Source organism: Eriocheir sinensis, chromosome 53, assembly GCF_024679095.1.
Source record: "Eriocheir sinensis breed Jianghai 21 chromosome 53, ASM2467909v1, whole genome shotgun sequence".
In the NCBI taxonomy this organism is placed as follows: domain Eukaryota; kingdom Metazoa; phylum Arthropoda; class Malacostraca; order Decapoda; family Varunidae; genus Eriocheir; species Eriocheir sinensis.
Genome location: NC_066561.1, coordinates 9,213,760 through 9,227,475, shown reverse-complemented (window position 1 = coordinate 9,227,475; position 13,716 = coordinate 9,213,760). Strand labels below are relative to the sequence as shown.

Below are 13,716 nucleotides of genomic sequence, written 5' to 3'. Positions count from 1 at the left end.
CAACCCTTGCTCTTCACCTCCTCACCGCCACCACCTTCAAGTCATTGCTGGAGACTCACAACCCGCTGTCTTGCATGCCATAGAGGCTCAAAACAGCACGAAGTAGACCGGTGTTTAGACAACGATAACCTGTGTACTGATAAAGCAAATGAACTTCTACTGTAATATCGGCAAGTAAAGGCAAGTATCGGATTAGGTACAGTCATCGTTTTGTGTGTACTAGCAACATGAAACTAAGAAAATGACCTAAAACCCGCAACCAACGACTTCAAAGTGTCATCAGAAATAGCCCAATCGAGTGGAAAACCGCCTGGAAATGGTGGGGCAAGGAATAGTCACGGCGCGGGCACGGTGCTCGGCGCAAGAATAGTGTCGGAGGTGAGAGGAAAATTTCTCGTCTGAAAGGTTTGCCGCGAGGGCCGAGGCTGTGGCGTGTCAGTGTGAAGATGTGGTCCACTGTGGTAGCGCCCCTCCTCCTCCTCCTCGTCGTCGGCCTGGGTACGTGCTGAGGCGGTCTTGTAAGCAATTAACACAGTATGGATTTCTTAGCCTTTGTAAAGTGACGAAGCACTTTGGATATTTGTAAAAGCCACGGCTCACTCCCTTTGATTTTTTTTTTTTTTTTTTTCAAAGCGATGTGGTGTTCCGTGCGCCTCCACGTGATATTAATTGTGCTGTGCGTTACCTGCTAGTCGCATTCCTCTATAACACAACTTTACTAACCTTCAGTGAGCTATAAATAAAATAAAACAACTTTTTATAATTGATGTGAAGGTGTTCAGTGAGCCTCCACCTGTTAATTGTTCCGAGCGGTACCTGGCAGCCATATTTCTCTGTAACGCACCTAAGTGATTTATGAGTGTGACATGTAACACCATCTACACCATTCAATAAGAAACATGTGTAAGCTCTGTGTTGACCAACCGACTGACCCCTCGGAGGGCCTCATACTGACACCAAACTTGTAAAAGACAGATGCCGACAATAAATACTGAAAAGCCAATTTAATTTTCAGTGTAGACTTTTCTCATCACATAAATCGACGTGCGTTTGATCCCGCTTGTGTGTGAGTTAAAAGGACAAGTGGAACGCCAAAGGGGAGAACATTAGATTCGAGACAAATTGAAGTTGTCTCGCTTAAATAGAAGAATGGAAGACAATAGATGAACTAAATTGACAGGAAAAACGCGTAGACTTTTGTATAATGAGGAAGAAAGGAAGGAAAGAAGGATTGAAGAGCGGAGGGAAGAGACGAAGGAATGAAGGAAGGGGAGGAAGAAAAAATAGAAAGACGAAATTAAACTCATCCATTACTTAAGTCCTTTTTATAATGAACTTAAAAAAAACCTGCCTTCCTCTTCATTAAGCAAAACAATCGTATAGAAGTTTGCCTCAGACTTAAAAACACACGTAATATGAAGTGTCGCGCGTTATTGGTCAAACATTCAAGTCTTTCCTTTGGTCGGACAGAAACGGAAAAAGAAAAGAAATAAGAATGAAAAGAAAAAAAGAAGAAAAAGCGGAGGTCGAGTAACTGGTTCAGCGGAATTCAGAGACAAAAAAAAGTGTGTTCTCGCCTTTGTCACTAAAACAATGCCAACCAGACCTTTTTCTTTTCTTTTCTTTTCTTTTATTTTTGTAACATGACATTTTATGGATCTTTCTCGTCTCACTACTTTTTACATTCTTCTTTGACCCTGTTTATCGGCGTGTTCTTGTTCCCCTTTACGGCTGATGGGATAAAAGGTTACTATATTAATCTCTCTCTCTCTCTCTCTCTCTCTCTCTCTCTCTCTCTCTCTCTCTCTCTCTCTCTCTCTCTCTCTCTCTCTCATGACAGTTAAAATACTCTCAAGTTAACTTTCTCTTTACTCTTTCTTTTTACCTTCCTTCCTTCCTCCCTTCCTTCAATCTTTCACTTTTCATTGTTTCCTCCTTCTTTCCTTCATTTATTCCTTCCTTCCTTCTTCCTTCATTCTTTCCTACCTTTTTTACCTCCCTTCCTTCCTCCCTTCCTTTTTTCTTTCGCTTCTTTCCTTCTTTCTTCCTTCTTCCCTTCATTTATTCCTTCCTTCCTTCATTCATTCTTTCCAATATTTTTTCTCCTTTCTTCCTTCCCTTTGTGTTTCTCCGTGTTTCTCCTCCTCTCATCACTCTCTCTTCGTCTCTCTCTCCCTCCCCTTCCCTCCCTTGTGTTGGCCACGACTCAAGAGAAACCTGAAACTCACGAGTGAAAGTATTTAGACAGGCACCGCGGGCTCACACTTTCCTTTCTGCATTCACTCACGCTGCTATGACTGGCAGGGAGACAAGAGGGAGACCACGACTTTGCGCTAAGGTCCCGAGACGCTAAATAAGACACGTTAACTGTACGGGCTTGGGAGTGGTATTTTCTCATATTAAAAACTTAAGACGAACAGGACACATAAGAGGGTAGAGATGCGTGCTACAAGATCTCTATGTGTTATGCTGAGTAAGAATAGTTGTGCTAGAGGCTTGGGAGAGGTGGGCATGGTAGTAAAATGTATAAGAGCCACTGGTTTAGAGCGGCTGACAGGTTGATACCGATTTAAAACTTAGTAAAGAATAGCCGGTAGACGAACAGGATATATAAGAGGGTAGAGATGTGCTACAAGATCTCTATGTGTTATGCTGAGTAAGAATAGTTGTGCTAGAGGCTTGAGAGAGATGTTAAGACTAATAATGAGAGAATCGAAAGAGAGGATCAGATGATATATATGAATCCAACGCTCTAGAGAAGGAAGAAAGATAAATAAACAGTAACAAAGACGCCAAAGATGATAATACACAATGCTAAAATGCCAAACGAGTGCCAGAACAGTGCCAAAAAGTGCCAACCAAAAGGACGCTCAAACATGCCATAGAATCTAACTCCAAGGATACCGGGTGAGTTAAGGATCCTACCCAATGCTGCCAAAGGATCCGAGAGGGTGCCAGGATGTCTCAAGGGGAGGAAGAGAGGGAGGGGGGGGGGGGGCGAAGACAAGTATACAAGATGGCTCCGTTACCTGGTTGACCTTGGCTTGGGGGGGGAGGGAGGGGGGGGAGAGGACGTCTGGGATGGTGTGAGAGAGAGAGAGAGAGAGAGAGAGAGAGAGAGAGAGAGAGAGAGTGTTAAAAGGAGGTGACGCAAGAAACAATAGAGAATAAAAAAATGTCATGGAGGTAGGAAGGAAAAGGAAGAAATTTAGTTAAGAAAATACGAGTAATTTCTGGAGGAGGGGGAGACAGAAAAAGAATGAGGAAAGATGGTAGAGAAAATGAGGTGTGAGGAGAGAGAGAGAGAGAGAGAGAGAGAGAGAGAGAGAGAGAGAGAGAGAGAGAGAAAATGGAAGAGATGGGAGAGAGGAGAAATAGAAGAGAGGAAGGGAAGGGAAAGAAAATGAAGAAAGAAATGGGAGAAATGTGAGATGAGACTCGAGAGAAAAAAAATATTAAGGGGAGGATACTGGAAGAAGGAAACGAAGGAGAAGAAAAGGAGAGAGGAATGAGAGAGAAAATGGAAGAGATGGGAGAGAGAGGAAGGGAGGGAAAGAAAAGGAAAAAGAGAGAAATGGGAGAAAAAAAGGCGATATTAGAAAAAAAGTAAAGGGGAGGAATTTGATAACTTAAAGAAAACAGAAAGTAGCAGAAAGAGAAAGGGAGTCGAGGGGTAGGGAGGAGGTGTGAGGCGTTGTGAAGGTAGAAGGCAGAAAAAAAAGGGAGAGGAAAAGGATAGCGAAGGGGGAGGGAAGGGGAAGGGGGCAGAGGGGAAGAAGGGGAGGGGGACGACTTCCTACATTCAGGTCGTCGTCGAGGGTCGTCGTCTGGCTACTCTTGACACAATTCTGAACTCTTTTTTTTCTTGCCCTTTAAAACTTTCATCCATTTTTCCAGTTACTGAATTTGGTTCCCGCTCGTTAGAAAATATCGGTTGTGTAAGGAATAGTCAGTCAGTCAGTCTCTCTCTCTCTCTCTCTCTCTCTCTCTCTCTCTCTCTCTCTCTCTCTCTCTCTCTCTCTCTCTCTCTCTCTCTCTCTCTCTCTCTCTCTCTCTCTCTCTCTCTCTCTCTCTCTCTCTCTCTCTCTCTCTCTCTCTCTCTCTCTCTCTCTCTCTCTCTCTCTCTCTCTCTCTCTCCCCTATCTTCCTATCTATCTATCTATCTATCTATCCATCTATCACCTGGCCGGAAGAGAAAGCAAGCCACCCCTCATCGGCCTCGCACGTGCAGTACACAAACACGCCAAAGATCAATTATTATCGGGTCGAAAATGCCACGGCCGCCCACCAACCCACACCGACCCCCTTCACCTCGCTGGGCTCCGTATTGCCGGGAAGGGGTAGCGGCGGCGGCGGCGGGTAGAGTTAATTAGACAGCCAACACCATACACCTGTACACTCCTATGCTGTCTCTCCTTAAGCCCTTAATGTACCTGCCTTCCCTTTTCCCCTAGCTGTACATTCTCTTTTCTCTTCCCCTTACTGTACCTCGAACCTACACTCCTATACTGTCTTTCCTGAACCACTTACTGTGCCTCTCTTCCCTCTTCCCCTTGCTGTATATTCTCTTTCCTTTCCTCTTACTGTATCTCAAACCTGCACCATATACCTGTTCACTCCTATGTTGTCTCTCCTCAACCCCCTACTGTACCTGTCTTCCCTTTTCCCCTTGCTGTACCTTCTCTTTCCTCATAAGAAAACCCAAAGTGAAGAAGTAATGGATATAGAAACTCAGATTGCTTGATGATTTCCACCTATAGCACTGACCAAAGAATTTTCACCAACTGTCTAAATATTCAAGTCACCCCTAACTTCCAACGGCTTAGGTCAGGAGGAGTCTGGCGCCGGCACGGGCTAAGCAAGTCACACAAGTCATACATCAGGGCAGTCTCTATTATTAACATTCTTGCCCTCCACTAACGGGCCGGGGCTCTCAAGAACGGCTACCGACGCTATGAATTACCCTCAGGAAAGCCAACTAAAGAAAACGCGAGGCTTGTGGAACTTGCTGTAGAGTTATGATGAAGGTCCATATAATTAAATGTCTCGGGCTGCCATTATGATTCTCTCCTAAGGCCCCAGAGAAGATTAACCGGGTGTTCATGGGTGGGTTTTCTCGTTCAAGGTGCAGAAGTCGGGTAAAACTATCACTGGGATCACGAAACAGTCCATGAAAAGCCCGGCATCTTCTACGAGAGGGTTTTCAAACAGGGGAAGTGACTTAAGACCCACAACCTATTTTTCTTTCTATTGGGTGAACAGTGTATCGATATGAACACACACACACACACACACACACACACACACACACACACACACACACACACACACACACAGTAGCGGGGCGCCTCGTCTGACCAGAGAGCAATAAGGAAACAAAAGCAAGGCTGACTGACCCCTTCGCTTCCTGCTGCGGTGCTGGAGGCGAGGACGGGAGGAGGAGGAGGAGGAGGAGGAGGAGGAGGAGGAGGAAGAGATGAAGCAGGAGGAGGTAGAGGGTGTACAAGGTCATGGTGATAATTACAAGGTGGAGTGTAATCAGAGTGGGTTATGAAGAGGAGGAAGAGGAGGAGGAGGAGGAGGAAAAGGAGGAGGAGGAGGGTTAGTGTTCTTGTTTAAAGGTAAAGGTCACGAGCAGGACGTTCTTATGGATGTTGCAAGGTCTCTCTCTCTCTCTCTCTCTCTCTCTCTCTCTCTCTCTCTCTCTCTCTCTCTCTCTCTCTCTCTCTCTCTCTCTCATTACCTTGTCATAATTACCTGAGTTTCCCTTCTTTTGCCAGCACCAAACTTGTCCCTCCCTCCTCCCTCTCCTTCCTTCCTCATACCTTTCTCTCTCTCTCTCTCTCTCTCTCTCTCTCTCTCTCTCTCTCTCTCTCTCTCTCTCTCTCTCTCTCTCTCTCTCTCTCTCTCTCTCTTCCTCTTCACCTTGTCACAGTTACCTTCGTCTCTCTTCTTTTGATACCACATAATTAGTTTTGCCTCCCCCATCCCCTACCATCCTTCTCTCCTTCCTTCTCTCCTTCCTTCCTTCCATCCTCTCACCCAACCGCAATTATTCCCTTCCTCGTTCTCACCTAATTTCTCTCTCCTCAACTTTACCTTGTCGAAATCATCCCCTTCCTCTCATAATTTTTGCAGACGGGACAGAAATGGGGGGGGAATGGGGAGAGGAATGGGGAGATGAGGATGGGACGGAAAAATAAAGGATAGGAAAGAGAGGAAGAGGATGGAATGGGAAGACAGGAGGAGGAGGATGAAAGGAGGATAGGAGGGGAGAGGAAGTTATTTACCATGTGGGAATGGGAAGACAGGAGGAGGATGTAAGGAGGAAGAAAGGGGAGAGGAAGTTATTTACCAAGTGGGAATGGGAAGACAGAGGAGGATGAGAGGAGGAAGGGAGGGGAGAGGAAGTTATTTACCATGTGGGAATGGGAAGACAGGAGGAGGATGAAAGGAGGAAGGGAGGGGAGAGGAAGTTATTTACCATGTGGGAATGGGAAGACAGAGGAGGATGAAAGGAGGAAGGGAGGGGAGAGGAAGTTATTTACCATGGGGGAATGGGAAGACAGAGGAGGATGAGAGGAGGAAGGGAGGGGAGAGGAAGTTATTTACCATGTGGGAATGGGAAGACAGAGGAGGATGAAAGGATAGGAGGGGAGAGGGAGTTATCTACCATGTGCCGTCTTCATCAATAAATTTAACTTTAATATTTCTCTAACAGTAAAGGAGGCAGCTCAAGGACACAACAAAAATGAAGATAAAAACCACTGTCTATTTATATTACCTTTCCGTTGTATTAACTAACCACAAAATGCGTTAATTCGTCATTCGGCCTAGTGGATAAGGTGGTGAGCTTGGGATCGGACTGATGTCGACGCATGGGTTCGAATCCCCACCAGTGCTACCTTGAAACTTTGTGTCATTTGCCGAGTGGCTTAAAATCACCTACATGTCACCCTGACACCCGAGTTCTAGTTGCATAGCAATAAAGATGAGCTTTGGGAGGGTAACATGGGCCTTTCAGGTGCCACTATAAAAAACCCGCGCCCGCACCACTAACGGGCCTGCCTCTGAGCAACACCGAAGAGGCAGAATATTATGGGCTAACACGTAAAAAAAAAAAAAAAAATATTCATTCATTCCTCTTTTCATAGACCAGTTTTTGCCTTGACATATAGTCGGGGTTTCCATCTCCCTATTCAAAACATGGCAGCCCCCACACTGCCCCGCACTCCACCAACAACGTTAACATTAAAAGCATAACATGGACCGTAGAACAAGTGTCTGATCGTGTAACCGTCGATTTCCTGTCATAGAGAAGATGGCGCCACTATAAACACTTGCCTGCGCCATGACGGGCTGGGGCCGAACATCATCCAGGCCCCTCAACCAAGCCTACCGGCGCTATAGGCGTAGACGTAAAAAAAAATTTAAAAAAAATAAAAATAATAATAATAATAATAATAATAATAATAATAATAATAATAATAATAATAATAATAAAAAAATGTTAGGTAACACTCCCTGTCTCTCTAAGGGCAAGGACATGCTCAGCTAAGGGATAACTTAAATAACCTCGTGGAAAACTGGTATCCCCTTAACAGTCTCCTCCCATAACTTTACCATCCAAGATCGTTCAAGAAATGAGGCTCCACACGAGTTTGCACGACACGTCGCTCATCGCCGATCTGTCAATGAGCGCGATCGTTTGTTACCGTGGTTAGTGTGTTCCGTTGTGAGACATGCAGTGTATCTCACAACGCAATCCATCGCCCCCGCCCAGCCAATGACCGTGGCCGCCGACCAGCTTTTTTTAGTTATTCTTACAACGTTATACAGACTTAAGACTATGCTTAGCACAGTCTGTGGTTGATATACGTATTGATATGTTGGTTTAAGACGAATGATATTGACCTCAGACTAAACTTAGCACCGCCTGTATATTGGTGTATTGATATTTGTATGGCTGTGGACGCCTTATTACTGCTACTACTACTACTACTACTACTACTACTACCACCACCACCACCACTATTACTACTTCTCTCTAACTTCCTTGTCCTTTCCTTCCTCCTCTACCTCTTATCACCGTCACCACCACCTTTGTCTCCTAACCGTGTCCTCTCCCCCCAGCCGAGGGCCAGCGGCCGGCCACGCAGGGTAAAGACAGGGTCGTGTCGGAGTGCCCGCTGCCCAACGGCTTCTTCGCCGACGCCCAACAGTGTGACAGGTACTACGAATGTGTGGACAACGTGATCACCGAGAAGGTGTGCCCCGACGGCCTCGCCTTCGTGGACCACAACCCCCGCGCCGAGAAGTGTGACTACATCAGCGCCGTGGACTGCACCGGCCGACCCGACCTCCGTGAGTACCGTGTGCAGCGGGGCTTCAAAGCGGCCTTTCAGTTTTATTGTAAGCATCACCCTTTTGCTTGACACTACTACGGGTTATGAGCCTCCCGCTGTCGAGTAATTAGTTATCTATTTGTTAACAAGTCGAGCCCAAGAGTAATAGCTACGACCCAGTACTTGGGGGCGGCCTGTGCTCTGGAGAACATGGTCCAGGGCCTCGCTGTGACGCTGCGGACCAAAGGTTAGGAAGCAGCGGGGCAAGGAGGAGATTTACAGAAAACAGTGAGATGAAAGTCAGGCAAAATTTGAGAGGTGGTACCATCAAATGTATGCGTGTGAGGCTGTGCTGTCCGGCCTGAGCTGTGTGGCGTGCAGGTTCCCGCAGCGACGCTTTGGCCTGGAGGTTTGGAAGCATGTGAGGAGCGGGGGAAATTTTTATGGAAATAATAGGACAAAGGTCAGGCATAATTAAACATCTTGGTAAGGGCGAAACAGCTGCCTCACACGTGCTGAGCCATACAGACCCTCACGGCCCACCCAAAAGCAAAAACATCATTATATTCCTAATTATAAAACCTTCCACAGAATTATAGCTAAGAACCACAATACAGAGTCGCCCAAAGCTTAGGTGAACGGGTCGCCACACATTGATTCCCAGAGAAACTATAGCAGCACAATATGTAGCTGAGGATGAATATAATTAAAGAGAGATAATATTGCATTTTTACCGTAACCTCTGCATTGTAAGGTTTATGTAGCAATACTCTATTTAATCGTTTCCCAATGAACACACTACCGTCTCCCTGATGCTCCTGTGATGGCGTCCTGTGGGCCGCCCTGCAGACCTTAACACATGCAGAGGGATCATGTATCCCAGCCTCCCCGTCTGTCTGCCTCCCATTCCTATCTCCTCCACCTTACCCTTTATCACTAACTCCCCTTTCAACTATTTTCCTAACCTGCTATCAGATGTTATCAGGCCTAATAATCTCTCGTTCAATCCCCAGAGCCAGCTCAGCCTGCGGGCGCGTGCCTGCGACAGAACGGCTACTTCTACCACCCGGACCCGACCATCTGCAACCAGTTCTTCTTCTGCAGCGAGGGCAAAGGCAACCTGGTCACCTGCCCCGTCGGCCTCGTCTTCAACACCAAGACCAACAACTGCGTGTGGGCCGATGAGGCGGGACGCACGGGCTGCGCAAGCGACACCGGTGAGTGTGGCGGTGTGGCGGTGTGGGGTGGCGGTGAGGATGACTCTAAGGACGCAGAGCTGTGTGTGTGTGTGTGTGTGTGTGTGTGTGTGTGAAGGGGGAGGGGGGGGGGGCTACAGTCATGGATTCGAGCAGTGTTTGGTACTAAATTACAAGTAAGAGTACAATACATCCTAAATCAAAGTGCAAGTATTTAATTTGTAATTGAACTCGAGTACAAGTTTAAATACTACTGCAGTGTGCTTGAAGCCAAGTTTTACTACTTGTTAATCACTTTAAGCATTGAAATTTGTTCTTGGAATTTCTTCTAGCAGTATAATCATAAGGAAGGATAGAAGGCTAGAAAAATGAAGTACTCTAACACCAGAGAGAGAGAGAGAGATTTGGGGGACGCTGGAAAGGTCTTTGTCCTGCGGTGCACTGATAACAGCTGCCCCTTCCACCCCCAGGTAACCCCGCCTTCGAGTGCCCTAAGGTGACCCACGACGTGGCCGTGACCCACCCGCGCTACGCCGACCCCAGCGACTGCCAGTTCTTCTACGTGTGCATCGACGGCGTGAACGCGCGCAGGAACGGCTGCACCTTGGGCCAGGTCTTCAACGACCTCGTCGGCACCTGCACACCGCCGGCAGATGTACCCGAGTGGTGAGTCGTTAGGGCCCGCCGCGGTGGGAACCATTATCTCTCTCTCTCTCTCTCTCTCTCTCTCTCTCTCTCTCTCTCTCTCTCTCTCTCTCTCTCTCTCTCTCTCTCTCTCTCTCTCTCTCTCTCTCTCTGCTCTATTATGTCTCTGCTATGTCTGTCTCTGCTATGTCTGTCTCTGCTATGTCTGTCTCTGCTATGCCTGTCTCTGCTCTGTCTCTGCCCTGTCTGTCTGTCTCTCTCTCTCTCTGCCGTCTCTGCCGTTTCTCTCTGACCTGTCTGTCTCTCTGCCGTCTCTCTCTGCCCTGTCTCTCTGCCCTGTCTCTCTCTGCCCTGTCTCCCTCATCTCATCTCTGCCCAGCTAACTCTCATCATCTCATCCCCGCAGCTCCAACTACTACAACGATTACTTCGACGATTACTTCAGCAAGCTGAGCCCCGGCGGACGGCCCAGCGGGGACATCATCGCCGCCGCGTTCGAGGCAGGCTACGACATTCCCCTCGCCGCCTTCGGCAAGGGCGACAGGACGCCCAACAGGCGCCCAGGCACCGACGCCGCCCCCGCCGGAGTGTAAGTGGCTGCCAACGATATTTTTTAGTTATTCATTTGTACTTTATAATTTAGTTCAGCTCACTTCTTTATTCGTATAATCACTGTACGTTCGTTTCCCAGTGACCTAATCGATCTTAAAATAACATATATCAGTTTTATTTGTAAATGATGAAAATAAGAGAATAAATACTGATCTAAATCAACAATCATATACACAAGATATTATACAATCATCTCTCGTTACGTTGCGGTTCACAGAGTATCTAGAAAAGCTTTGACCCCTTCACACTACAAGTTACTTACTGTCCACTTTGCCATGACATATCTATATCTACTTATTTATCTATTATCTATCTGTTTATATCTATCTATCTATAGGGTATCTTTAAACACGCAACGGGCATTATCATAACAAAAAATCGACAAAGAAAGAGCTCACTTTGTTAAACAGAAAGTTTCATTACTGAGGAAGCATATACGAATTTTTCAACAAATACGAGACACAAATATGGTGACATTTTGTTTCTTAGTAAGGTAATGTTATGATCATCTTCAAACATTGACAGCCGGGAAATTAAGAAGACAAATCAAAAACAAAAACATCTTACTCTGATAATTAGTCTCATTATTGCAGAAGCACATCGTCACCCTCATAAAATAATCGCCTAAGTCATTTTCAGCAATTTCCAGGTTTTTGTCTACATAAAATTTCATCGACGCCCATTTCTGTATAGTTGCCTTCGCCATTCAGGGTCCGAGTGTTCTAGAATTGGCCTTTACATTTCTGCCTAAATCTTAAACCAAATGAGATAATGACAGTTCTTTTCTGATTTCCGGTAAAGTAGAAAATAATGACTTAGGCGGTTTGTTTACGAAGGAGACGATATGTGAATTTGCAGAGTAAATAAATATAACTGGTTTGTGGTTAGGCTAAGTTTAGAGTATCTTCAACAACATAACAGGCAACAAATTATCGCAGAAAAAGAGGTCACTTTGTTATATGATCATTAAGCTTCATTGCTGCGGAAGCATTTATGAATTTTCTGAATTCAAAATTAGGCTAACTGTTTGTGCTATAGTTAGAGAAGGTTAAGGGAATCTTCAAACACATGAGAGGCAGAAACTTGTAGTAATAATCATCAAAGAAAGAGCTCATTTCGTTGTACAGAAAGTCTCCATGCTGATTAAAAAGTAGACTAAACACAGATCATAACTGTTTGGGCCGTAGTTACATCAAGCTTAGAGTATCTTCAAACTCATGAGGCAGAAACTTGTAGTAATAATCATCAAAGAAAGAGCTCACTTCGTTGTACAGAAAGTCTCCATGCTGATTAATAAGTAGACTAAACACAGATCATAAATGTTTGGGCCGTAGTTACATCAAGCTTAGAGTATCGGGCTTTTTTTTCATAAGTAGCGGGCTTTTTTTCACATTTGTCTCCTTTTTTTAGGCCCTTGAACTGACTCCTCTGCTGTAAAAAAAAAAAAAATAAATAAATAAAAATCTTCAAACTCATGAGAGGCAGGAACATTAAGGAACAAGCTCCCTGCCCGCACCACCTGACACTTACGGCTTACACCCTCAGGTCGGGCGGCCCGCGCAGGAGACGACCATCCTCCCGAACCGCCGCCGCCCCTGCCGCCGCCCCCGCCCCGGCCGCGCCACAAGCCCCTCTTTCAGTCCCCATCCCTACCCAAGCCGCTGCGCCTGCCGATAGCTTCACCCTCTCCACTGACTTTGGAGAGCCCGCACAAGACGCCCCCGCCCCCGCCCAGGCCGCAGACCCACCCCGACGCCGCCGCCCCCTCGTCAACGTCAGAAAAGCACCTAGGCCTCAAGAGTAGGACAGTTGTAGTAAACCTTCTTTAGCAATGTTTTAGTTTATACTGCAGTGAACTTCCCTCAGACAACACTCAGACACACCTGCTGACGACGACGGTCTCCACGGATGCCAGAGGAGAGTGGAGAGGTACCTATTCATCTCTAGAAGTAATTGGTCACGCAGCTTCTTAATTCTTTCGATACTCACGGAAACTATCTTATCTTTGAGTCCTCAGCAGCTATACAACGCCACAGAAACATTACGCCATTAGGGTACGGCCACATTACACGCGGTTTGCTGCGAGAGTAGAGGGTAGCGGGACGCCTAGCGGGTCAGAGGCAAGAACAAACACATGTTATCTAATCCGAGTGGCAATACAGGACGCGGGTAGCGGGTTCCCTCCAAGCTTACCCGCTACCCGCGTCCTGTATGGCCACTCCTATTAGATAACATGTGTTTGTTCTTGCCTCTGACCCGATAGGCGTCCCGCTACCCTCTACCCTCCCAGCAAACCGCGTGCAGTGTGGCCGTACCCTTAGAGTCTACATCCGGACAGCCTGTATACGCGGCCAAACTCCCTGACCGATCACGTTCCTCGGTGGCACCATTCCTCTTAGTAGATGCCGCAAAAAAGCATAAAGACATAGGCTACCATGTGTAATATACAATAAAACACAAGACAATTAACCGTACGTCATTACCCTTACTAATGTTACTGATATGTTTGAGTAGCGGGCATTTTTTCACATTTGTTACCTTTTTTTGTGTGCCCTTGAGCTGACTCCTCTGCTGTAAAAAATAAATAAATAAAAAAAAAAAAAGTTAACTAAGCCTATACAATACCAGGGAGGCCTACATTATATCAACTATGAAAAATATATACCTGAAGTCAAAGCCAAACTAGAAAAACGCAGCATCAATTAGCATGGCACACATATCAAGTCAGCTCGGTCGAGTTCGGAAATATCAACAACTGAGGGCGTTAGAAGCACCCCCTCTACCTCCAACTCTTTCCCTCAATCGTCGTAACAAGAGCAGGCACCTTCATTTTTGGGGTCCACTGACGAGCCACTAAACTAAATGAAATGTAAATCTCCTGAAATATCAACAAATGAGGGCGTCAGAAGCACTCCCTC

The 13,716-nt window shown here is 46.2% G+C and overlaps 1 protein-coding gene across 1 annotated transcript; it reads left to right on the top strand.

The window, feature by feature from the left end:
• The first annotated feature begins 330 nt into the window (after positions 1-330).
• Positions 331-13,267, top strand: LOC126983341 (protein obstructor-E-like). Its single transcript, XM_050836056.1, has 6 exons — positions 331-498; positions 8,134-8,364; positions 9,359-9,562; positions 10,012-10,207; positions 10,593-10,775; positions 12,344-13,267. The coding sequence occupies exons 1-6, from the start codon at positions 447-449 to the stop codon at positions 12,600-12,602; spliced, it is 1,125 nt and encodes a 374-aa protein (XP_050692013.1). The 5' UTR covers positions 331-446; the 3' UTR covers positions 12,603-13,267.
• Positions 13,268-13,716: the final 449 nt, after the last annotated feature.

Bases quoted from the DNA above. Each gene is read 5' to 3' on its own strand.
- LOC126983341 (XM_050836056.1), top strand. From the start codon at position 447: ATGTGGTCCACTGTGGTAGCGCCCCTCCTCCTCCTCCTCGTCGTCGGC. The intron at 499-8,133 runs GTACGTGCTGAG...CTCTCCCCCCAG, and splicing joins CCTCCTCGTCGTCGGCCTGG to CCGAGGGCCAGCGGCCGGCC. The intron at 9,563-10,011 runs GTGAGTGTGGCG...TTCCACCCCCAG, and splicing joins GGGCTGCGCAAGCGACACCG to GTAACCCCGCCTTCGAGTGC.